The 27,250-nt window shown below is 47.8% G+C and overlaps 1 protein-coding gene and 1 long non-coding RNA gene across 2 annotated transcripts in view; one reads left to right on the forward strand and one right to left on the reverse strand.

Annotated features, from left to right (window-relative positions):
* Nucleotides 1-27,250, forward strand: part of LOC140217311 (uncharacterized) — a 198,295-nt gene that overhangs the window by 96,353 nt on the left and 74,692 nt on the right. The window lies entirely within an intron of this gene.
* The window catches only part of LOC126535827 (uncharacterized), a 297,493-nt gene continuing 291,837 nt past the window's right edge, over nucleotides 21,595-27,250 (reverse strand). The window contains exon 4 of the mRNA XM_050182659.2: nucleotides 21,595-24,312. Coding sequence (XP_050038616.1) covers nucleotides 23,873-24,312 — 440 coding nt within the window. The 3' untranslated portion in view covers nucleotides 21,595-23,872. The remainder of the gene's footprint in view (nucleotides 24,313-27,250) is intronic.

The raw sequence follows: 27,250 nt of genomic DNA on the forward strand, positions 1-27,250 counted from the left end.
ATTCAACGTTGCACGTGAATTTCTGTCCTGCCATGAACCACTGCCTCACACTTCTCAAGGCGAGACTGCTTTCCCCATACGTGGGCTGCATTTGCCTGTGTATTTAGATGGGCCGTTCGTCCCTTGCTCCATAGAAAACGAATCACACTTCTTTTCTCGTACGCCATGGACGTGTGAAGCACAACCGCCATCTTCAACAACTGACAGCAGCACCGTGCCGCGAAGCTACCGGCAGATAAGGCCAGCCCGGTCCAAGGAAGGTCCACCGCTGGGAATGGATGTGTTAACTTCGCATTTACAGGCGTAATTTGGTTTTAAAAAATAGGAGCAAAGACTTTCTCATTCGCCCTCTTATGCGTCAGCTGTCTCGTCTGCAAAGCTAACAACTTTTGTACGTTTTCTCTGGCTCTTTTGTGTGCTTTCACTTGTGTATGAAACTGATTATCTTTCTCAGTGTCTTCTTGCCCTCCTCTGTGCACTCCTCAACTCTTCCGTAAAGATTTTCAAATGCCCGTGTTCCTTGACTGTCTGAAGTCCTTTTCAGTGCTTGACAGTCTGCGCGATCGTGTCAATGCAGGTAATCTTAAACTGTTCATTCAATCTTTCTTTTTTTTCTGTCTTCTTTCGTAACCCTTTTTTCTTTCCCGGTGTAGGATAGCCAACCGGAGACAGCTTGTCGTTAAAGGGACACTTAAGGTTACTATGAAGTCAAGTTAAAGTGATAAAGCAATGCTCTAGAATGTCTAAGGCGTCAATATAATCGCGAACAGAGCTTTAGTAACCGAGAAATTGAGGTGAATGCATGACACGCTTTGTGACCCCCCAGCGACATTCCGGTACTATAGCCCGATGACGAAGGCACTCCTCATCAAAATTTATGTCACTAGTTCTGAACTACTCGCATTAAAAAGATCATTTCATTAGGTTATAAGACGGAAGAATATGCTACTTGTCTACTTCTATTCGATTTTAATAAAAAATACCATTTTGACGTTACCTTTGAGTAAGGGTGGTCGAAAGGTTGCGTTTTCGCTCGACTCTGCGCGCTCGACTCTGAGTCGCGCGCGCTTTGGAGTTTCAGTTGTTTCGTTATCGCGTCGTGCTGCACTGTTTCTGCTGGCTAGCGAAACTTGCATTGGGAACAAGCAGCGAGAATGCCACGTCCATGTGATGTTCTGGGATGCGCGAATGGTCCGCGGAACTTGGCCAAAGGCAGTTGCAGCGGTGAATCCAACGTTACTTATCACTGTGTGCCAACGAGTGAACCTCTCCGTTCGAAGTGGTTAAGTGCCGTACCTCTGCCACAGCGCGTTGGCAAAGAGCCAAAATATCGCATACTGTGCTCGCTGCACTTTCGTCCAGCGGATTACTAGTTCAACGCTGACTTACTGAAGTCGTGTGGAGTGCCTTTCAAAGCAATGCTTTCCCGTAGCGCTGCTGCGTCGGTCTTGCCTGCATTCTCCGAAGCGCAAGAACAACCGCAGGTCGAAGACGGGGCGGTGAGTGCGGCATTTGGTTTTCACCAAGGAAAAGCTACAAAGTGCGAATATGTACAGCTATGACATACAGTTGCCGTCGTATACTAGTAGTACGCAACGACGCCGGCAGCGCGAGCCCTCAGCAACAGGTCACGTTCATCAGTGCTTAAATCGCTGAAGTCGAGCCCAGCATCGCGAGCCAATGTGTCGTTGTCAGGTTCGTCCATTGCAACGAGCGTCAAAGTTGGCGTCATAAAATAAAGAACCAGCTTATCGTCGCGCGCTTTCCCTTCTGCTAGCCACCATAGTTCCGCTTTCGCGCTGCTGTCGGCTCTGTCTTGGCTCTGTTTCTGGCCGAGCGTTTGCGTTTTGAGCAGAAAATCTGTAGCGTCGCCTGCGGGCGCCGTTTTACTCACCGACGGTGCAACGTCACTATGAGACCATGACCTCACCACTCCTCGATCGCAGGGTTGGTGATTTGAACTGCGCTGGAGGTACGCGGACGCTTCAGAACGCATTTTCTCTTAAAATAAGTCTATTCTTCGCATGAAACAAGCGTTTCTGTTTCTGGCCGCGCGTTTGCGTTTTGAGCAGAAAAGCTGTAGCGTCGCCTGCGGGCGCCGTTTTACTCACCGACGGCGCAACGTCACTATGAGACCATGACCTCACCACTCCTCGATCGCAGGGTTGGCGATTTGAACTGCGCTGGAGGTACGCGGACGCTTCAGAACGCATTTTCTCTTAAAATAAGTCTCTTCTTCGCATGAAACAAGCGTTTCGAGGTTTCTGGGACGGTATTTCAACAGTCCACGTTGACTTAATATTAACCTTTAGTGTCCCTTTAACCTCCTTGTCTTTCTTTTACTTTCAGCTATCTGTGCTTTTTCTTGCGTTTATTATTATTTTACCTTTGATGAGGAGCAGCCGACGCGTAGCCCCTTTAAGTTCAAATCATTAACATCAACAACAACAACAACAACAACAACAACAAAATCCTGTGTCATGTTTCACGCAAGTAACACGGCTCCGCATGAAATTGATGCAAAGATAACCGGGCATACTGTTTCAGCATTACGCATTCAACATGTAGGTGCAGGTACAGATAACAGCTGACATTATTTTGTGTCAATTTCGGTACCTTAATTCATCGACCTTTCTGTGACCTGGCTTTGTGTTTTCTGCCTTTAGTGTATAAGGGAGCTGACTTTACGTTCGAGTGTGTTTTATGTGGTCTCCGTTGCGAGCTTTTTTTGTGCATTTGTGTCACCTAACAAAGCCTGACTTCTTCGTTCTTTCTGCCTTTCTTTTGTATTGACTTATTATTTAATATGCATCCGATTCAATCTAAAACGTAGTAATCGGTGTCGCTTAAAGGCGTCAACATATCTGAAGTATCATTAATAACATAAAAGCGACGCAGGGAGGAACACAATCCAAAGAGAGGACAGCCCCTTCGAGAATATTTTTCTTCCCTTTTTTTTTCTGTTACCTATTTTCTTTCTTCTTTCCTCTCTCTCTCTCACTCTCTCTCTCTGCAGTTGCATTTAAGCGGTGCGCTGTTACGAGTTCCAACGAGTTCCGCGGAGCACGAAAAGCGTCGCTGCGCGTTAGATGCTTTTCGACTTCAGAAATCTTCGAGGGGCGTTGTCTGGTTGGAATAAAAAAAACACACACACACACTTTCAGTCAGTGCGGTAGACCGTTGACGATCTTAACGCTTTCTGGTCAGCATTGCCTTGTATCTCCCTTTGTATCACACGTTCGCCACGAAGTAAGAAGGTTGGCGCTTACTTCCCGCAATATTCTTGCGTGTGGTGCCCACGAAGTAAAGATGCTTTGCTGATTACCCTTGGTTCGATCCAAACTACATGCATGCATGCAGTTTGGGATCCCTACCCTGAGGCTGAAATCAATAGTGTTGAGACGATTGGGAGAAATCCAGAGATCTACAGGTAACAATTTTTTTGGAATCTGATTCCCCCTTCGAACGAACAGAAATGATGATATCCAGCCGCTCGAACCTAGAAGAAATAAACAGAGACTCTAATTCATTAGGCTACATTATGCTGATAAATTATCCCTCGACCCATGCGGCTATTCATCGTGGTTATCGATTATGCACAACCGTCACCGTAACCGCGTATTCTGCACCGACAAACACGTACAAAAGTTATTTTTTTTCCGTTATTTTAAAATAAAGCAGTTATCTATTTATTTCCAGGTCCCAATCTACCAATAATAATTTTATGTTCTCCACTGCTGCATTCTTCTTCATTGCTTCGCTTGTAATTGCCATTGTATCTATTTGTTGCCCTAGCTGCCTGTCTCGGCTATAGGCGCGCAGTACTTAAAAATAAATAAATAAATAAATAAATAAATAAATAAATAAATAAATAAATAAATAATCAGGATGCTGCCACCCACTATGTTAGAGTGCATGAAACGCCGAAAACTACAGCAGAAGCGCGCCAAGCAAAGAACAGAGGGTGGTATAACGAATTTGCCTCCTAACGGCGCTAGATCATAAACTGACGACGCAAGCTGTAGGTGTACTTCTTATCATGGCTATTACGACTGGTAGAATGACTTATCATGCGATAAATGTTTTACTGATCATTACGAGGTAAAAAAACAAGCCAGTCCGTCAGGTGGCCGTATAATCGCACTTGCGCTTACCAATACATAAAAAATGCCTCGCAAGTTTATACTATATAGGTAATATTTATAGTGACTATACTTACTGCGCAGTAAGTATAGGTACTATACAGGGTGTCCCAACTTCATTCCCGAAGATTTAAAACATATGCGAATGCCTCGTAGCTAGACAGAACCAAGGTAATGTTGTTTGCCGTCGCTTGGAGATAGTCAGATTATTCTTTTCGTTCCGCCTAATTAGTTCATTAGTCTTAATGAATTAATCAACTTCGTAAATATCATAATGAGAGTCAAAGTGTCAATGAGACGATTGTAGAGCAACATGGGAAACTCCCGATACAGCTTTCTCTTTTTCAATACGTGCTACATAAAAGTGTTTCTCCGAGCGTGAAAGAAGCACGCGAATACACGCGAAAAGAGTGCCTTGAGCGGCCGGTCGCGCGCCAATTTTGCGTGTATTCGCGGTCTTTTTTCACGCTCGGAAAAACACTTTTATGTAGCCCGTATAGAGCATCAGAAAGCTGTGTCGGGAGTTTCTCATGTTGCTCTACAACGGTCTCATTGACACTTTTACTCTCATTATGATATTTGAGAAGTTGATTAATTCATTGGGACTAATTACCTAATTAGGCCATACGAAGAAAAATATAATCTGAGTATCTCCAAGCAACGGCAAACAACACTACCTTGGTTCAGTCCAAGCTACGTGGCCTTTCCGTAGTTTTAAATCTTAGTGCATGATGGGACACCCTGTATAGCGCCCACAGAAGCATTTCTCCGCGTTCTCAGTATGGATGCATGTTGCACTGTCACGCGTATATCTTTCGCAAGGCTCACAGGAATAGCGCTTAATCATAGACGGTACACGCTGCAAGCAGCTGATGAAGCACGGACGGATTACGTCGCACGACGTGGGTTTTGTTTATCCCACGAGGGCATCAAGTATAGCCGTTCTGCCAACGATCGCAGGATGCGGGCCCCTTGCGCCTCGGTTTCGTTCGTAGCAGTAGAAAAGGCGATAACGCACGCGTGCGAAAATGCCTGCATACGACTTCGAGCTATGTTTTCCTTTCCCCGTGCGGTCTGCAAAACGCGGCAGAGAGACGGGGCAATTTCCGCCCGCTAGGTGGCACCTCCATCGTAGCGAGCCAGCCGTCTCAGTGTCGTTAGGTGGCGCGTGAGCGAGGCCTGCGGAATGGTCTCCGCGATGATTACTACGACTCGAACCGTGACAGATTTATCTGCTTGGCGATCCAAGACGAACGGAAATCGGCCGCACAGCGCTGCTCAGGCTACTGCGAAAGCAGAAAACCATTCGGCATGCCTAATTTTGTTTCATCAGCCGACCTCGGAAACGTAAACCCCCTGCCGAGCAACCGCTAAACCTTCCTCCGCCCAACGACCCCAGTTATTATAGAAGGCTGATCGTATGCGTGCGCGTTTGCATGAAAGGAAGAAAAAAAAGCAACTTGCTGTATACTACTGGTGGCGCGATTAGGAACGCATCTTTCCGCCGCTGGACCGTACGCATCTACAGTGGCGCTGGCATCGAGGTGCATCGGAACCTTTCGTGATGGTGATGGCCATGCAATCATCACGATTAGGATTATGACAATATTCCGCAAGGACAATTTTGATCGCTTCCGGAGGCGATTATGCAATACGGTCTTGTACCGATTGCCAGCGACATCAACGTCTGCTGAACGATCAAAACGTGACGGCGCCTCGCGGGGAAATGACGAATACCGTACATATTTTCGAAAAACGTTGAGACTGGCCGTAAATGATAATTTCTTGTAGCCGGCTCGTTGGATATTAAGCTTGAGAGCGGAAATGTTGGGTAAACGACCAACGGAGGTGCGAAACTTGAGGGCTGAGTGAGACTTAATTTTTTCAGAAACGCTATCGAGCAAAGTTTCTGTTCATATGTGCAAGCTTCCAAACGTCCAAACGTCCAAATAAGCAAAACAAAAGAAAGACAACAATTTACTACGAGCGTCATTTTTAAAAGAAAGTTGAAGTTTCGCCCTTAATTCGAAGCAGTGACGCGATAGTTGCAGCAATATTATAGGGAATATAAGTCTTGCAGGGCTTTGACTGGTGAAGCTTGGAGTGAACATTGAAAGACATGCATGAGCAATCTCCTTTCTGGAAGCAGAAACATTGATGTTGTTGCTGTTGTTGCTATTTCTCTGCGAAAGTTGTACATACCTACCATGGAGGAACGGCATTCTTGTTGCTGTTGCCTCAACACATTATGTCGACCTAGCCCACGTCATCTTCTTTTGTGGAGGGTGGCGCTACCTGATGGTAAACAAACGGACACACATGGATTCTTCCTTTTCGTTTTTATCCTATCTTTCGCTATTTACCATTGCCTTCGTTTAAATGCTTTCAAATTGGCGCTGGTTTATAGACCATCTTCAGAGCGTGACGTCGGTCAATCATTGCCCTCCAGGAGCATTGTTCTTTTCTGTCGTAACATCGGCAGAAGTGCGATATTCTGCACGGTTCCGCGCGATACCGGTTGCAGTAAATATTCGCGGGCGAACGTGGCGCAATCTTCTGTCGAGAAGAATAAAACTATATTGATTGTCCTGGTAATGTTCTTTGCTTCCGTACTCCTCATTTCATGGCGCTAACCCCCGACGCGAGACTGGCCAGGAAGCCGGCGGTCATACGAAGGAGGGAAAACAATACTTAGAAGAGAACTGAAAGTGATAAACCAGCGAGAAAAAGCGTACACAAGTAAGAAGATGACGGGTCAAGGACCAGCACAGTCCTGTCGTCTGTTTCATTTTGTGCGTTGTATTTTTCGCTGGTTTCTCACCTTCAATCATGTACGAACTGGCCCATCTCTAGACCTTGCTAGAAGAAAATTTAAGATGGGATAACGTGAAAATTTTGCAAATAACATTGCAATAGTATATTTAAGGGAAACTGTTACTTATTTTTAAGTAACCGTGTGATTTACATATAGACAGCAAAATTGTCAGTATTCAAATAATTTTGTATACGATCGGCAATTTTGCGAAGGATCCAGTTATTGATTAAGAAAAATTAACATGGTATCCTCCTTGTGTCGTGGAGGTACTCATAAACGTTCATGCAGGCGTTCCTGTGGCTGAATTTTATGCGGTAACCCTGAAGGAAAGAATATTTTGACAACTTACAGGAATCCCTAGTTGTCCTAATGAGAGTACGAAATATTTTTCTCTATGGTTTTGAAATCTATGGCACGTTAAAAAATATGCTCGATGTATTCAGGTTCCTGATATGACATAGCGAGGACGGTGGCGGACATGGCCTGTATAGATGAAATTTTAACGGTGGGATACGGTAGCGCAATTGTGTGCGTGAGATTTCTATTCACGGGCAGTGTGGGACACCATTGATTGTCCCGTGGTAAAAGCAAATTGTTAAATTCTAGTGCTTGAACTTTCAGTTTTGTAGAATCTTGGAAAAAAGAAAATTGCCTAAAACTAACCGCACTGGCATGAGCCGAAGTCAACAGAATTGGCATAATCAGTCCATCAAGGGATATCCACGCGACTTCGTCGGCCATCTTGTTTAAAAATAAACCACTATGACGAGGTATTCATAGCAAGCGCACTAGTGGTATATATGTTTGCAGGGATTAATGATACGAATTATTAATAAAGTAGTGTCTGAAGGTGAAGTGATTGATGTGCACACTGACAGAGAATCGGTCACCGGGGTGGTGAAGTAAAGATACACGGTTATTTATTCGTCGTCTTTCGTATTCTGCCTGTCGCATTTTACCGCTCGCTCCGTTTAAGTTCTTTTACCTTGGTGCTTCCTTACGGGGGGGCGTAGGGCGTTGCGTCAGCCCATCATAGCAGTTAGCAGCGTGACCGCACTCCCCAGGTGCAGCATTGTAATGCGTTAGTATTCTTTGGGTACTTAACGCACTTTTCGGTTGCTATCTATCTATCTATGTATATTTGTATGTTTGTATCTAACAGTCTTCCCGCCTGCCTGGGTCACTGGGTAGACGGTGGTCGAATGGGTAGCACGTTGAAATTCTGTGCTGAGGTATCGTAGTTCGAAACCAACCGTGGCACCAGCTTGGGTCAGTGAATATGTGGCAATATGTATGAGCATAAGAACATGTTCCCAGAACAAATTACGCGATATTTGTCTCCGTACTGGCACTACTTCTTTATTCTATATGGCTTAGATTAAGCTTCCTCAGGTTGTGCTTGCGTAGTCCTTTAGCAGGAATTAACGTTAACCTGCGATCAATTCAACGCTTCAGTTCTATTGATGTTTGTAATAATTGTAAGTTTGATAAGTTTGATTAGGTTTTTCCAAAAAATGCTAAGCTAATATTCCATTAGACGCTAGCTGAACTCTTGAACGAGTATCTGGAGAATTTCCCTTCACACGTGGTAGTGTCCACTACCACCTCACAGAAAGATGACAGATCGGCAATTGGCTTTTGATCTGAGTCACTATCATGGAGCTTTGCTATCTGTCTTCCGGATTACACGTCGATTTTTGGGGCTGAATTCCTGGCCATTTGCTTATCCCTATGCAAAATTGCCGTCAATGTGTCACATACAATCATGATGGCCGACTGTCTCTCAGTCCCCGAGTCGCTTGAAAGTACGAATAATTCACTACTGCACCGGTTGCTGTATTTTCTATTCCAACTTACATTTAAAAAATTCGGTTTCTGTGGACTGCTGCACATCGTGGCTTTGTGCACAATAACATTGCTGACAGTTCGGCAAAGGCCACGTTTAGTGGGCGCGTAGGTCTACTTATAACACCGAACCTTACACTGCTTGCTGTGACAAGGTTCGGAAGACAAAATTAATGTGTCGGCCGCAAAAGCGAGTCCCTCCTTGCTACAGCGGAATTCAGACAATTTGCATTCCCCTGGAATGTCCGGTCGTGAAGCTCGTGAAGTCCAATTAGCTGTTTAAGTTCGCAGTGTATTCGCTTGATGAAGTCGGCGAGCGATAGCAGACCCCAACGGTGCAAGTTGCAGGCAGAGATAATTTCACTCACACTCATAAAATCATATCTCAAGGCATGACTCAGTTTCAATAATTTGTGCTTGCATCGGGATTGTTGGTTTAACTTGACGCAATGCCGGCGCTATGCGACGGGGACACGAGACGAAGGAGACGCAACAGGAACAATATTCCGTTTGTCTCAGTCGCCTAAGATATAAAACATTTTTTAAAGCTTGGTACAAACTACTTGAGGTATGCATGTAGTATTATTTCTCTTATCATTAATTTTAAAATAATTTTACCTGCCTCTTCTCTACCTTCCCCTAGTGGGTAAGTACCATTGCTCAATAAATAGAACAACGAGAGAAAGAGCTCGAGGTGAGCGTGATCTCAGCGTGATGCCGAGCGAGCTGCTCCAGCATTTGTAGGCCTCATCAACCAGCATCGCGCTATCCCTGCACTTCCTCTCGACGCAACCGAAGGCTTCGGGTGGCCCTTACTGCGGCGAGAAGGTACTCTCGTTTCCAGTTCCACGCTCAACCATTCCTTGTCTGCTGCCCCGGGAAAGAAGTTCGAAGAACATGGCCGGCAAGCCCGACAAGGCGCGCAACTTGTTAATATCAGTTGAAGGCGCGCAAGACCTTCCGAGTGCTGAAGGCAACGAAGTGATCAAGGCGCCCAAGAACAAGCGGAGGAGAGGACGCAAGAAGGACAAGCGAGACAAGCGTCGCGAGCGCAAGGACAAGAAGAAGAGGCCGAACGCCGAAGACGCCGAGGGGCTGGAAGATGTGCGCGAATTTTCGAACAAAGAGGACGAGTTCGAGACCGAAGTGGCGTGGTCGCCGGTGTCCGCGCCCAGATCCAGCGAAGACCAGAAGCAAGAGCTTGGCTTCGGGATATTCTTCGATATGATGAACGAGGAACTGGAAGGGCTGCGCGACAACATCGAAAGCCACGAACGCCAGCTGCTGGACTTCGCGGCGCCATTGGTGTGCCGCATACCACAGCCACCGAAGCCGTACATAACGCGGCTGTGCTGCTGCACCAAGTGCTGCGGCCGCTGCTGCGACATCTACGGCCACCAGAAGAAAGTACTGCACCCGCCCATGACGTCAGACGTCGGTACGGATTCAATGGAAGCAGATCTGCTCGAACAATCCACGAAAAGAATCCGCAAGAAGAGACCCTTCACGGTCGACATGGACTTGGACACGACAAGCGTTGGCTACGGCGGCGACTTTATGTCGTCGTTGTCTCGCAAAGATTCCACGTTCAAGTTTGACTCCGTCGATAAGGACAGCGATTCTGACAGCCTGGAGGACTCCGCGAAAAAGATTCCCAAGGGTGTGAGGCGTCATCTGGCGGCTACGAGAGTCGTGCGCAAGAAATCCCAAGATCTCCGGCAACCGTCCACAAGAAACAACATCGATTCCGCATCAGGCACCTCCACGCCGGCAAGCGATCTCCTGCGCAAAGCGAGGATGTCACGCAAAAGTTCTATAAAGAGACTTTCTAGTAGCCCGCAACGAAAATTACAGGGGAGACACTCACCGCAGGCGTCCATGCAGTATGATATGGATCGCCACTGGACGAGGCTCCAAGATTCGACCGATGTGTTTCAGGGCGCCAAGACCTCTGACAGGCCTGCCCTTTTGGCAGACCAGGATGATAGAAGTGTGTTTGCAGATGACACAACACGCACTCTTGGCAGCCTAGGAGAGTCCACTGCAGGTTGGCAAGCACCGGCTATCAATTATGATCCATTTTCCCTCCAGGCACAAAGCGCTTCTCAGTATTTCGACTACTTGCCAACTGTAGGTCGGTCCGAGTTATTGTACTACACAGATCATCCCGTAAGCCCTTTTAAGGGGGAAGCACTCCTTAGAGCCGTTCACTCTTCTCCGATTGACGTCTACTCTATGAGAATGACACCTGACGCTCCATCGAGCTACGCTCGGCAAGGACCGTTCAATGAGTGGCCGCCTTTTCGACCTCCGCCAGCTCAGCCTCACCAGGATAGGCGCCTTCCACCGCTCACTGCCGCTGCTTTCGACCTTTCCGGGAAGGTCAACGTCATGACGAGGCAAGCTAAAGACACGCTTGACGCCGCCAGGGTACTAAAGAAAGCTTCTGACAATGCGCTTCAGACAGCGATCAGAGATCAGTATTTTGATGGCCGTTTTTCTGACCAATTGTCCATGAGCTCCATGGAACGAGAGTCGCAAGAAAGTCTCATGTTCCCGAACCGCTCGCCATACCCACCCCAAGTTCGCACGGAGCTGCCACAGCAGCAAACACCCCTGCAGCAGGAGCAGCAGCAGCAGCTGCCGCAGTCATTTCCGGAAAGCCGTCCAGTGGCGAAATCTATTCTCAAAACTGCAGTTTTACCCAACAGGTCACTTTCCTTCAGACATTTAGGCTCCGAAAGAAGTACCGAGCCTTCATTGGTCGATGATGACCACTCTTTTTTGAAACCATCACTGCCATTGGCAGTGGGACCAAAGGTCAAAACTAAGCCAGCCGAAGCTGAAGCAGGTGGCGAGGCGTCGAAGTTAGAAGGTCGACCTCGAGCACGCTTTGCAAATCTTCCGACAGAGACGACACCAAAAAAGATAGGCATCCCGCGCAGAGGAAGTGTGTTTGTTCACGGGAACCTTCTTCCGGATGAAGATGACGAGGGAGACAAGAAAATTTCTTCCATGAAAACTGCCTCGGACGAATCTTTTGCAAAGAAGTCTAGCACTCCGAGCGATACAGATTGGCCTCCACCGAACGGCGTCGACGCTGTCCAACGCTTGAAGCTTTCGATTTCTAGCTTATCGAACGTTCAAAGCAAAAGACCAGAAACGGATAACGAACCTGGGAAAAGGCAGTACTTGACGAGCTTTGTTAATAAGAACGCAGAGGGCGCTAAGGTAACTGTAAAGAAATTGGGCAGCTTTCTGGTCACCGACATGCGAGGCGCTCCTGGCTTCGCTGAGAACTGGCAGCGCCGACATTCCTTCGAGTCGAAAAGAGAAAGCGTCCCAGACGGGAAGAACAAGCTCGAAAATGCCACCATCACGGACGTTTGGAGGAAACAGGACGTAGTTACTGTTTGTGACAGGTCGACTTGCATATCTAGAGATCGGGCAACCGCAACGCCGGAGCATTGGGAAAATCCACAGCTGTGTCCTTTGCCACTTCGGGATTCATGCAGATATCTTTCAACGCTCAGCTTTCTGTCGTCGTGTTCTAAGTGCGCTCCAGAAGACTCTGAAGAATCTGATACCTTCGTAACACCGAGGAGTATGACAAGTGTTGCCAGCTCTTCGCAGACTACACGTTACGGCATAAAGGATGGCCCGAAGTATTCAGATCGCACATTGGTGATTGACAGCGACAGCAAGGTTGCATCTCCGAGAAAGAGAAGGCCGTCGAAAAGTCGTTCGGAAAAGCACAACAGGAAGCATTACGCGAATCGTCGACTGAAGTCTTCGACTACTGAGAAAGAGCCTGGTGATGCTCCTGAGGAGAAGGCCATTGCTGCTGTTGATGGCACCGATGCTTTGCGAAACGTTGAAGACCTCCACAAAGACAATTGCATCGTGACGACGAAGTTGTCGGACACTTTGTTGGACGTTGGACTTGTAATGAGTCCCGTTACCGCGCATCCGGACCAAAGCGACGCTAAAGGTAGACGCGCTTCTATGCCTCGAGAGGGGGAAAGTGGTACCACTGGCAAGCGTGCTTCTGTGTCTAGAAAGGGCAACGAAGACTCGAAGAATACGCCTGCCTCGCCAAAAGCTAAGGAGATGCGAGCATCCGAGAGCACCGGAATGGCACCGACAGCAACGAAACATCGAAGGGAAAGTGCTGCGAAGACAGAAATTCAACCAGAGCCTGAAACGAGCTCGAGGCGAGCATCTCATGACCCGAAGCCTCGAAATAACTACGGGAAAGCCAAAGAGGAGGAGAAACACAGCGTGCCTACCGTAGAACCATTGGCACTGGAGTCTGGGGAGGCAACGCCTGCGCTGCGTGACTACCCTGACATCCAACAAGCCACCGGTGAGAATCCAGGCAATGATGTACCGGCCGTCGATGGAGAGGAGGAAATTGGCGAACTGCCCGGTCTTAAGCAAGAAAGTCGCAAAGTGAGTGCCGCAGGCGCCGAGCCAATGAACGCTTACGTCAAAAAGATCAGTACCATATACAGTGCACCGACTCACGCCGCCCACGTTGAGAGCTTTCCTGCTCATATGGATCACCAGGAAACCGCTATTGAGGAAGGTGTTTCTGAGCACTACGACCTCCAGGAGAACGTTGAAAATTCCAGCCCTGAGGGTGAAGAAGTCGAAGGATACCAAGTTGAAGAAGGCGTCGAAGATGAGCACCGTGAGCACGAAGAAATTCTTTCTGGAGAGGACGTGAAGCCAATGTTTCTTCAAGCACCAGAGCCAGAAGCCCAGCTTGCTGCAGTCGTCTCAATACCCTTCGAAGGCGACCGAAAATTCTGGTTTTACAAGGACAGCACGGTGTCCTTATATCCAGAGAGCAGTTTCGGTGTGACTGCCGCGTTTGTTTGCGCAGGCTGGATAATCCTTCTGATGTTCCTCACCGAAATGCATCATGGCTGGTTCGCCGTCCACAGCCCGACCACAACGTCGTCATCAGCACCAACATTATCGCACACAATTCGAACGCAGCCCTATTCCATTCCAAAGCTTCCAGAGACTTGGGAGCCTCCAGATATCACCGTTACAAGTTATCCGCCCATCCCGCTTGAAACAGGGGTAGTGCCACAGATGGACACGTACTACTGCGCCACGGCACATTGCGACAAGGAGGCCCGATATTTATCCAGTTTCATGCTAGGTGACCCCTGCGAAAACTTCTACGAAGACGTCTGCGCCAATCGTACTCGAATGTGGCCCCTACCGGCACCAGGTGCTGCGACGTCGACAAACTCGATGATGGCGGAACAAATTCAGGCCAGTGTGCTCTGGTACATCAAGGACTACGGCAATAACGACGTAAGGATAGCGCGCAACCTGCTAAGCACATGCGTCCACGAGGCTGAACAGGAGCGAGTCGCCGCTGTGAAGAGTATGGTCAGTGAACTGCTTGGCGTGTCCTGGCCAATCGGCCGGTCCTATGAGGTATCTCTTCCCAATCCCTGGGAAGTGGCTGGAAAGCTTGCCCGAGAATTGAACCTCGAACCTCTCGCCGCTCTGTCTATCGACGTTCACCCGGAAAAGGCGGGCGTAATGGTCATCGGCCTCGATGAACCCGCTCTCTTCCAACGACGCAGCTCTCCAGGGGTACATCTGTCGAACCTGATTACCGCCAGTGTACGGGAGGCGGTCACAATGGTGACGGCAGGTCCTGAGGTCGAAGAAACTTCGAGACTAATAATGGAAACCATGTTCACCATCTGCGACTTAGCCGTTACACCGTCCGTACGGTACATCGGTTCCGAGAACTACCGCCTGACCCCTCTGGGTGATATGGAAACTGCCGTCAAGTTGATGTTGGACGTAATATTCTTGCGCTACACCACTCTTGAAGATGGTACAGAAATACTGGTAAAGTCCCCTGCTTACTTTGAGCGTCTACTAAAACCAAATGTGTCACCCAGTCATCTCGCACTGCTCAACTACATGGGCTACCGCGTGGTCCTCCTTTTCGCGGCGTTCACCTCCTCGTCCGCTCTTCAAGAGGTGCACTCGATTCTCGTCCACCGCACCACGAGCCTTAGGGGCGGCACCAGACTCGACCTCTGCATCGGTGAGGTGGAACACGTGCTGCCAGCGATGTACGTGCGGGCATTCTTCAGGCAAATAAGAAACACCAACTTCGACACCCTCGCGCGTGTCTGGTCCTCTAAGGTGGAGCAGGTGTTTCAGCGCGGACTCTCCAGACTTTCTTGGTTCCGCAAGCACGGCTACGGCTTCGGTGACTCGTTTGACTTGCGCCTAGCTAACCACAAGCTGTCCACGAGTCGGATGCGGTACTTCTATCCCAATTGGATCATGAGCAACGCCAGCTACGCCGCGTACGCGTACCAACTTCAAGCGCGTCTCGATCAAGTGCGCGGCTCCGCCGAGAGCAGCGTCAAGTTAATGCGGGCTCTTTACGAGGTGCGCTTCGCCGAAAAGATCGAGCCCTTCGTTGGTCGCCCAACCGGTCTGTCCTTTTCGGCCAGCACACTGGACGCGTCACCGCAGTACGACATCCAGAAAAAGAGCCTCTTCGTGCCTGCGGCCGTAATGAATGCTTCGGTGCCGACAAACGGCTCCATGTTCGCGTTCCACATTGCCCGCTACGGCGTCCGCCTAATAAGGGGCTTGATGCCGGTGTTGTATAATGACTTTGTGTTCAGCAGCGGGCCTTCTGACGATGCTCCGCTGCTGTACACTGCGGGCTACGACCGTCGGCTGCGGGATACGGTCAAGTGCCTGGTCAGCGACTACATCAGGGCACCGGACATACTCAAGAGCAGCTTCATGCGCAGTATGAGTGACGTCAGCCCCGCAGGCTTTTCGCTCCTGGAGCAGACGGTGGCTCTAATGGCGGCCTACTGGGCCTTTCAGGTAAGCCATCCCTGCCGCCTCCAACATGGCATGGTTCGATATTAACATGCATCGTTGCGCGCAGCTGCGTCAAAAAATTTTAAACGTGGCAAGCGAAAAACCGCGCATATAATGCGAACCTGATTATTATAATAGTAGAATAATATTGCGGTAGTAGCATGCACAGGGGTTTTTGGCGTCTGAACCTAACAGCAGAAACAAATTTTCTGCGCTGAAATTCAAGACTCGTATTATGTTTAGAGGGTTTCACGTAGCTCGTGGAACATAGCTGCACACTTAAACCGAACCTTCTTATGCTTTCCCCATTCACTATTGGTTGTCCTGATTTGGACTATACCATTCTTGAGGATTTAGGCATATACTAGCGGATTCGACCAATATAGTAGTGGCAGTGAACGCGTTTCTGTGTTGCTTAATATTATGACGCTACATAAAACCTTTATTATATTGTTGATCGTGGTCGTGTTACTGTAATAGTGAACGATTTTCATCAGCTTCCTTAATTTTCTGATTTCCTATATTTGTCCAAAACCTTTCCCGGGCCACCGGACATGCCACTGGGCATGTCGCGATTCTTGGCCGATCCTCCAGAATGTGTGTGTGCTACTGGGACATAAGAGGTTCATAATCGTTAAATGTGTTAATAGGTATGTGTCATTAAGCAGGCATATGATGTACTAATCTACCTATAGAGCTATAATGATCACTGAGGTCTGTCAGATTGAATTTCTGCCAGATGAAGCTAAACAAATCCGTAAGCGACGGAAAATTAGTGTAAAAATATTAGGCAATGCAAGGGGCACACCTTCTGCCTGAACGGTGAAAACGAACACACGTGATGGTTCTTGCGAGGTGCTTTTTCTCCACGGGTCTCACACTGCTGTTACTGCGGCTGTTGAGGATAATAATAACTGCAATAAGGATTGTGAACAGGGCGAAGAGATCGGTGCGCACCACAATGATTGCAATATTAGGAAACACGAGAACCACTGTTGGTGCTTTCCTAATGCATTAGGTTTTGCGCGCGGTGATCATCGTGGATGTTAGAGGGACACTACAGAGAAACACTATGCCAGTTTAAACTGATAAAGTGCGCTTTGAAAACGATTCTTTTGGTTCGTTTCCCCTAAAATGTTGATTACGAGAAGATAAAATGAAGGCCGACCTTCTATTCACTTGTCTGCACGGATTACATGCCTAAACTACAGCGCCAGTATGCTTCAGTGTGTCGTCACGGAATTCAATGCATATCCTTGTAATTGAGTCGATGTGTCGAAGTACATCTCCTCAAGACTTGCTAACGGCACACTTTGGCTCCTTCAGAATACAACGTAGCTTGTCTTTACCGATTAAGAATTAACCAGCTCCTAACAGACCCTCCAAGATTCATGACGTCATGCAAGCTGGTGCGGGAACTCGTAATTACATTTTGTCTTTACCGATTAAGAATTAACCAGCTCCTAACAGACCCTCCAAGATTCATGACGTCATGCAAGGTGGCGCGGGTGCCACTCGTAATTACATCTTGCGTCAGTCTTGGTCTCATCCGAGCCTGTCTCCCTTGGTAAGAGTGACTTTTTTGGTATTGTATAAGGGTAAGTTACTAAATGCAGCTCAACTTCATGTTCTCTTTAGTGTCCCTTAATTCTGACTATGACGACGATGACGAATGAATGCTCGTATGTATAGGCACCTTTCACTAATCAGAGGGTCCTAGAACGTTTCATTTTTTTACCTATTGCCTGTTTTGTACTACTATATCAAACAACAAATGCCATTTGAGAAAACAAGATAACTTAGTAAGTTTTCATTTTTCGCCCCAGCGTTGTCGACGCCGGCTGCGAGGGATGAGAAGAAGCTATGCCCATGCTTTACCGCTCTTTGTGCATTACCAATCGAGAGCCGCCGAGCTCAAGTTCAGCAGTGTTCGCGGTTCTGATCCCGACCGCGAACATTGCCGTCACGCAGTGCATGCGCACACAGGACACTCTTGCACGCTCTTGCCTCGTGATAAATATGAGGTGCCACGGCGAATGTGCAACGCGCCTTTCCCATCTACCACTTGCTAGGCTGTGCGTTCTGGCGCTGCTGTCGACTGTGGAAATGTTCCGCGCCATTTGCCTCATACATGTTACGCTCTCTCCAGATGGTTTCGCGTCTCTTGCAGCATAACGAGAGTGACCAGTGCGCGCCACTTACCGTTTGCGTGCGTTCTTCAGGAACTCCTGACCGTGAAGCGGGTGTGGCGATCGGACTTCCGGTTCGCGCAGCTGCCGGACCTGAGCTCCGATCAACTCTTTTTCCTGTACTACGCGCTCGACAACTGCGAGCGCAGCGACGACTCCTACCAGGCGCGGGCGTTCGACACGCGCTTCGAGCTGCCGCCGGAGGATCGCGTCAACTTCCCGCTGCTCCAGATGGACGCCTTCAAGCACGCCTTCGGATGCCGCGGAAGGAGTCCCATGGCCACCGCGCCCCAGTGCTCCGTGGCCTTTTGATACAGCGCCTCGCTTCCAGCAGACCGTTGAACTTCGCGTAAAGTATACGTGGACACCTGAGTTCATGTGTGGTTATACGTGAGTTGATATGTAGCTAGTTAATATGTGACTATGCCAAGGACTGTACGAACAGGAACCGCAGGAGCCAAGCTTACACATGACTGCTTACGGTTAGGTATGGTTGCTCTAATCTGAGCTGTGAACGCTGGGCGTGGGCATGCGGCCTGGTTAATTGGGCTGATGTTGGGAGCAGCTGCTTCAGGCGTGGCAGTTATAGCGTTCCCTGGGGACATTCGCTTGAAGGACATGCAGAATGCGCACCGACGCCGTTCAAGTCCAAGTGGTCGCGGTATTGTGCGAGGATGACAACTGCGAAGCAGTACTTTGCACGCGTTGTTGCCGTTTTAGCGTTGACGAATTAGCATCGGTATTTCAATTTGGCGTCGATTACAACGATTATGCTAGCGTTAGGATGTTTGTCGCTTTGCGCTATTTTTGCTGTAGTGTCATAACGAGACTAAACTTTTAGCCATTATGAGATAGGTGCTCCGTGTGTTAGAGATAGCAAACCATGACCTCCAGAATGGCTAGAATACAACTCTCAATCAGATTATCGTGCCGTGCAACTGTTTCGAGTGATCACAGCCAATTTAGGGCGGCTCGGGGTGCGATTGTGTGGGTCGCGCTAGGACGAACATTTGCCATTCTTCTGGCATTTTCAGATGCGTGTGAGGCTTATAGAAACGCTGTCACTCAGGACTGCGCTAAAATTATTTGAATTATATTCACAGCAGCCAAAATGAAACGTTTAATTGTAGAGATTATTGAAAGGACATGTCAGGTACCGCGGAAATAGTAAAAGATTGTCGAAAACTGAGGGATACAAAAATGACTGCACCAAGTAGAGCTCTGGAACTGACAACTGGCATATTATGCATCGCTCCAGCGCATGCTAAAGGTTTGGGAAGGTGACTTCAGCAGAACTCGGTCAACAAAGCACCGCAATTGCACGTATACTGTGAGATAAAGGATTTATAAAGATAGTTTAGCAATTGTGATGCATTCAGTGTTTTAACGAAATTTTTCACGGCCGAAATCAAAACCCTTCTTCAAACAATCGCTGGAACTGAGCTTCTTATTTTAATCTCGTCAAAGTTATATTTAGATTAACTCAATGGTTGCCTATGATGAGCTCATGTTCTTAGGTTTCGTATGTGGGGCCTCGAGCTATAGCTTCTTCAGGTGTGTCGGCATGTGTTTCTTCTTATGCATACGCGACTATATCCATAGGACTAGAACAAGAGCCACAGGGAGGTAGCCTATGCACACGACTGCATCTCCTGTCGCTTTGCTTCCTCTGTGACTGGTCCAGAGTCCTTAATGATGGTTACTACAAGCAGCGTACTGCCTACAGGACTTCCTTGTGTCACCCACGAGCAGCCGGCTTTCATTCAGCCTTGTTTACGCGTGTGGTGAAAAGGGACGTTGCCACCTCAGGAAGCAGCAGTCTACTACCATTGTTATCCTCAAGGGCACACACACACACACGCACGCGATCGCTCCGCTTGCTGTGCACTTCGTCGATATCGGCGTCGGCTCGCTGGCGCCAGCACGGAGCCCCGCGCCGTATAGACGAAGTCTCGGTCGGAAACCGGCATCCATGTTTTCGCTTTGTCGCAGACAGCTTCGGGCAGTCGAAGAAGGAGGTGGTGAAGACGGCACCGATCGACCATGGTAGCTTCGACGAAGGTGGATTCCTGATTTTTGACGGGGCAGCCTCTCTTTCTTGCTTAACGTGCAAAATATCCTCTGAGCGCCCTTTCTCGATGCCGCGGAAACAATTAGGCGCTTCAGCTTGGGCACTGGCGTATAGTCGGTGACAACCTAAGATTGCAGCGGCAAATACATCGTTCTCCAACTTGAACATAATTTTCACGGAAGCGCCAGCCAATTACGTTCGATCATTTCGGCAACATTACGGCGTAAGCACATTTCTTTTTTTTTTTTTTTTTCATTACAGGAGTCTCTCGGGAAGTATGTCTTGGCGCGCCGAGGCACAGAGCGCAGTTAGTGTGATTTCGTAGGCAGAGCTTGTGCCGAATCCGTAGGTTGTCACCGTAAATTGTTCGCAATGAAGCCATAAATATCAAACCAAGGTCTGGCGCTTCTATAAAGATATCTAACAAAGAACTAGATCACCAGATAAAGACAAAAAGAACGTTTTCAAACTGGAGAGCGTCGCATACAACTCGATAGTGCGATGTGCTCAGTACCCCCACTTCCTTCCTTCCCACACACGACAAGTTGCCTTCATTTTTAAACCCACCAATCGTAACGCAAGATTTTTCAGATCTTGAGTTAAACAATTGAGATAGATACCTTTAAGTTTTAATTTAAACGTGGGAAAGAGAGCGGGAGAGATGAAAAAGGAAAAGGCAGGGAGGTTAACCAGAACGAAAATCGGTTTGCTGCCCTACAATGAGGGTGGGGTAGAGGGAGATAGTAAACTTCATGAGGAATTCATACATGTGTAGTAGCGCTTTTGATAAGTTTGGCTGAGTTTTCACTTGTGTATATAGTTCAGCAAACGGATTTCTATTTATTTATTTATTTATTTATTTATTTATTTATTTATTTATTTATTTATTTATTTATTTATTAAATGTTTTTCAGTTATCATTTTATTGCTTTTTTTGCAAAACTGTGCTCCTCATGGCCAAAATGCAAATACGAATTTTCCAGGGTTAGGAAAGGTATTCGGTCTTTGTGGCGTTATATAGATCTAGTCCCTTCGTGTCCTTTTAAGCGGCGTCCACATTTCGGCGCTAAGGCTTTGCAGGCAGCACTCTTAGACGCTGCGAGGTGCGCCGAGCGTGTGCTCGGCGCACGCGTACGAATGTACGAGTCTAATACTACTGCTGCACTGGGGTTTGGGGAAGCAGCGTGTCACTTCTATAGTGACACATTGTGACCGCACGCTGCACTTCCAAAGAAAAAGCACAGTACAGGTGTTCTACCACGAAAGAGGCTCACAAGAAGATGGATACCTCAAATGATTAACAAGGGCTGTCAGAGGCTGAAACCACCATTTCGACTAAGTAGAGTCAGGGCTGCCCTGACGAAGACCATTCCACTTGTCGAAACGGTGGCTCCAGCGGCCCCTGTTAACCTCTTCAAGCTACCATCTTTCTGTGGACCTCTGTTCGTAGTTTTAATGCCTTGTAAATTATACCAACTCCATGCATTTATTTAGATTGTATAGGCTGCGGAAGTTTACGCACTGCTTGCTGCATCACGCTTTTGTGGTCTCATGTTGGCGGGAAGCTGTTAGCCATACCGTCTGCAACACGTCGTGGCTTTTAATAAGGTTAACTATATAAATCAAGAAAGCAATGACACAAGATTTCCAGATAGATTCACCCTTTAATAGCTGTGTATCAAGGTTTCCAACATGAAGATCATCGCCGCGATAACAGCGCGGCGCCTTGTCTTGCGTGTCCAGCAACGTCTGCGATTAGATGTAAACAGAGAAGGTACGAGAATACATGGGACACAGTTAACACGCACATGTTTTCAGGGCTCGCCAACATTAGGCTGCGTAATAAACAGCATAGGAAATGCGTAGACATGTTAAGATACATTTGCGCGGCTTGTGCTTGAACATATGTGTATATATGTGACTGGCTGACAGCAGAGGAAAGCCAAGAGTGCAGACCTCGCGTTGCTCGTATATTAAGGCAGGCAGACAGGGAGCAGTGAGCAATATTTATGTGCACTCGGAATGTTTCACGTTCTTGGGGAAGCAGGTCAACGTTTAACTGTCCCAACCGTGTACGGGTCTGTTTGGTGACACAGAACAGGATTCTGGACCATTTTATAGATGTACATTAGCTTTATAAGAGACCCATAAAACACGGAGAAGACACTTGAATCAGCACCTGTCCTCTTTAGACGATCAACAAACTCCAAACTCGCGAAGTCTTTTTCATCTCTGAACCTTAGTTGTCCGAAGCAGTCTTTCTTCGAAATATTGAATGTGCTTGATACGACGCGGTGCTGAAGCGAAAAAGAAACATTCGAACGAAATACAGTGCTCTCTATGCTTCAAAACTTCGCTTCGGTGCCTCAATTTGGAGCCCCTAAAGAAATCCCCCTTTGAAGGGGGAGTTAGGGGCATCAATACTGTAAACATTTTACCCTGTAGCACGCGATCGGCTCATTTTCATGTTTAACTTGTGGTCGTTTCCGACAGAAGTTGTTGATCCTTAGCGAGATAGGATCGACTTATTTCTTCTACTACCTTGCGCAGTTCTGTTTGCTCCGCCACATGATTCGAAAACACACCAGGGGCGACGAAATCTTGTGTCCCAGAGATCGAGGGACACATGGGTTACCTTACAGTGGCACGCATGGTTTCAGAGGCCATGAATCAGTGCTGTGTAGGATGTCTTGTAGCTATACAAGGACAGTGTTGTGGACGCTGCTCGTAGAAACATCAGATCCCGAAGACTACAAAGCCCTAAGCGCTGGTTGGACAGCGACGAGTCTTTTGGGAGGCACAGTACAGAACGCGTCACTCACGTCACAAGTGTGCTCTTCATCATAGCAATCGTAGTATACTCGCTCACTGCAGCCGTGGACTGAGGAGCTTGTTGCTTAACGCGACACAGATGAGCTGTCTGAACGAGCGGAACATCAGTTTCACGGTGTACTACCACCCGCGTCGCCACACTGTTAGGCGGGTATTTTGAAGCCGTACCTCGTATTCCAAGCATAGCTCGAATTGGTGTGACGAGGGCACCTGAAATCATTCACCAAGCAGAGAAGAGGCACATTGCAACAGCAAGCTAGTTTCATCGCTTAAGGCTCGATCAAGTTGATTCTCATATTTGACTATGGCGAACGAAGCTAAGACCACGATTGAAAACTAGTACCCAAAGAGGGAAGCTAGTTCTAATGCCTTATTAACAATCTGTTTAAGTTGAATCTTGCTAGATCTACAATACGGAGACGAGAGTACATCTCTAAAAGAAAGGCAGACCACTTCAGTAATCAAGAAGGGTGTCGGTCACTCTTATGAAGGGCGTGTCAATCACTCGGCAATGCCAATAGCTGCCTCTGTCACGCAAGGCGCAACTGCTGACGAGTACATAGCTCCTATATCCCCCCCCCCCCCCCCAGAAGCTCAAAACGCCGCGGCACACGGGAACATGGTCAACGCGAAAATAAAGAAAAAAAAAAAAGAGCCGCAAGGGCAAACATTTAAACACTCGAGCAACAGTAACAGTTGACCTTTCAGTTAAACACGTGCATTTCTTGCCGATCATGCACTGTCTCCAACGAACGCGCACTGCTGCATTAACGGAAGCAGCGGTCGTCACCCCCGCTCTTCAGCGTGGGGCCAAGTTGGTGCGATGACGCCTCGCAATCGAGCTTGATCGCTGCGTGTCGAAGTACAATGTTCATCACTCGGACAATCTTGTCCCACTGCATACTGCGCGACACACTGCGTCTCCAGCCTGCGCCACTGAGTCAAAAGCTGTTTTCAAGAAGCTTCATACAAGCTCACAGATAATCTACGTGGTGACACAGTCCGTTTCGAGGATCACGTGAGCGAGTCGGGGGGAGAGGCACGGCGCGCGAATATGTCCGCTTGCGGTCGGAGCGACGGGTGGCGTCGTTCACTTCTTGCACCATAGTCCGAACACCCTCACGCACAGCGCGAGGCAGATCACTTCGATGACCCAGAGGCCGATGACGCCGTAGCATACGAGCAGGTGTATGAGTGCGAACGTGTACACGGTCTTGTCGCAGTAGTTGTTGGGTTCTCGTAGCAGTGGTTCGTAACGGGGCCGGTAGATGTGCAGCACCCAGTAGTTGCCCATGCCAAACCAGACCAGCAGGAAGATGGTGAGCGCATACTCGGTGACCTTGGTCGAAGTGGAGGACCACAGCTCGTCGATGTCACCGTCGGCCAAGGCGTCGTCGAGGCGCTCGTAGCGCCGCCGCCGCATCTGGTGGTAGAGCAGCGTGCCCACCTTGATGAGGCCGAACGCGCCGCCGATCAGCAGGTACAGCGGGATGTTGGGCTCCTTAGGGCATTCCTGCAGGTACTGAACACCTGCGCGAAGGAGGCACAACCGGAATGGAGGCACGCTGCTTGAAAACATATTTTCTCGCAGATGTGATGCGTTAGCACTTGCAGGTCCTATCTATCGCATTTCGCTGAGTCGCGCTCTAGCTTTGCCAAAGCACTGGACACTTGAAAAGGCGTTCGAAACTTTGCCACTGTTCTTCGTGATAACTGCTACGTGTGCTGTTAAAAAAGTTGTAATTGAAGAAGCAACTTTACCTTTCCGACAAGGCAGCACTGAGCTCCGAATCCAAGGCAGCAACGTTTGCTCTGCTTTTCCTGTCGTATTGTAAAGTTTTTTTCTCAACTTAATTTTTTTCCTCTTTATTTCTTTGCTTTAAAATAATATGGGGTTTTACGTGCCATAACCACGATCTCATTATGAGGCACGCCGAAGGAAATCTGGACCACCTGGGGTTCCTTAACGTGCTCCTAAATGCGAATCGCACGGGTGTTTAGAATATCGCCCCCATCAAAATGCGGCCGCCGTGGCCGGGATTCGATCTTCCGACCTCGTGCTTAGGAGCCGAACATGATAGCCACTAAGTAACCGCGGCGAGTTTTTCTTGCTTAAAGTGACGACTTGGGAAGTGTTTGTGAAATGCTTGTCAACACTGTTTCCTACAGTCTATACGTCAGGGTATGTTGAATGCGATATATATCTGTTGTTATTTGTGTATCTGCCTTCCTTCAACTGCGAACGAGTGCCTCGTGGTTGGATGGGAACTGAAAGCTGAAATGTTACCCGTCATCTCTCCTTCATTTACAGAGTAACGTTGTAAAGAAGCAGGCAGCATACTTGCCAAAATTTCAGATCCGCAATCAATCAATCAATCAATCAATCAATCAATCAATCAATCAATCAATCAATCAATCAATCAATCAATCAATCAATCAATCAATCAATCAATCAATCAATCAATCAATCAATCAAATATTCCGTGACCTACCTTACTGGTGTATATTGTTGAAACAGGCCTTCATAAACACGGCTTTGAAAGTATATGTACATCTATATGAACGAGAAGCAAGGGGGTTAACCAAGGGGCCCGATTGTTATTAATCATATCATGAGAAGCCAACAAAGACAGCAAGGACAACACGGGAAATTAGTTGCACTTAGTAATTTAATTAAATTCATTCATTCCAATAACTTTATTGAGTGCCCTGCGATTTTGTGGGGTGGGCCTGGACCCCGCCTAGATTTCGGCCAAGGGTTGTTGGCCCTTGGCAGCTTCCTCGGCTCGCTGGACGGCGCAGAGTTAGTGCTGCAGGTCCGAGCTGAGCAACGTAAATTCCCAGCGCGCGCGGAGGCTGTCGCTGTTTGAGGCTTCATCACCGTTATTCTGTATTGTAGCCGTACATTCCCATAGCGTATGCTCCAGGGTGGCTCTAGAGTCGCAATGTCTGCACTTGTCAGTTATGTATAAATCTGAGTGTATTAAGTGCATTGTAGCTGGACTCGGATAGGATCTGGTCTGTAACTGCCGCCACTCGACAGATTGATATTTGCTTAATTTTGGGTGCGGCAGTGGGAATGTGCGCCTCTGCAATCCATGGTGTTGTGTAATTTCACGAAATTTGGTCATTTGATCTTCCCACTTCCACTCATCGGTAGTCGGTGAGGCGGGGCTAACCGAGGCCCGTAAGCTATCGAGCCATGCGGTGCGCCGCCTAATTGCTACCGTCTGGGAGTGTGTGGGCGGGTGTCCAGATGAGATGGACACTTCTGTCATGGTTATTAGCTAATTTTAGTGGTCGTAGTGCCTCTGGCGAGATTCGACCGTTGGCGAAGTTTTGTATCGCCGTCGGGGAATCACTGATGATTATGCCCGCTTGTGTTTGTGATATGGCTAACGCGATAGCTATTTCCTCTGCAGTTTCTGCGTGTAGCGTGTTGACTGTAGCGCTCGTCGTGAATTTTCCTTCGTAATTTATCACCACTGCTGTGTAGGCGTGCTTGTGTCCGTATCTAGCTCCGTCTACAAATGTGTTTCCTTGCTGTTACCGAATTTCTTCTGTATATTGCGTGCTCTGCTTTCCCGTCTACCCTGATGGTGGGTGGGATGCATATTCTTGGGTATTGGAGGGACAATTATCATGTCTCTGATGTGTCTGGGCATATCTACTTTGACGCCATGTTGGGTATGATACCTTATACCTAGGCGATCCAATGTTTGCCTAAGTGTATTAGTTTTAGACAGGCGTTCGTATTGCGCTATTCATTGTGCATCCATTAGCTCATCCAGTGTATTGTGGAGACGTAGCTGCACTAATTAAAGAAATAAAAAAATAATGGCACTTAAAGTGCAAAAAAAAACCACTTGACAGGCGTGGGGAACGACCCCACGTCTTCGCATTACGCATACGATGCTCTAACCAATTGGGCTACCGCGGCGCAGTTTCCCCACACACTTTCTTGGGTATTTGTTTTTACTGCTAGAACTAACCTTCGTAGTGTTAGCTAGCGCCACCACTCCTTAACCTTGGCAGCGGAGGTGGAACATTCTTTCTGCCCCAGGCGTCACGAGTATGTGATCATTTTGGGTGAAGGCAACTGGTCAATAAGCCCACACATGCTACATGAAGGCATCAATGTTTCCAGATTCGAGACCCTCATTAATGTAATAAACGACAAGAAAGGGAATTAACCGAGGGGCCCGGTTTTTATTCATCATCATGAGAAGCCAACAAATAAGGACACCATAGATAACATAGGAGAACTTACTTGTACTTACTAGTTTAATTAAAGAAATCATAAATTAATGGCAATGACAGTGGATGAAGAAACAACTTGCCGCAGGTCGGCAACGACCCCATGTCTTCACATTATGCGTGCGGTGCTCTAACTAATTGAACTTTTATTTACATTAATCTATCATTTCCTTAACGGAATTAGTGAAGTACAAATAATTTCGCCCATGTT

This window comes from Dermacentor andersoni, chromosome 4 (assembly GCF_023375885.2).
Source record: "Dermacentor andersoni chromosome 4, qqDerAnde1_hic_scaffold, whole genome shotgun sequence".
Lineage (NCBI taxonomy): Eukaryota > Metazoa > Arthropoda > Arachnida > Ixodida > Ixodidae > Dermacentor > Dermacentor andersoni.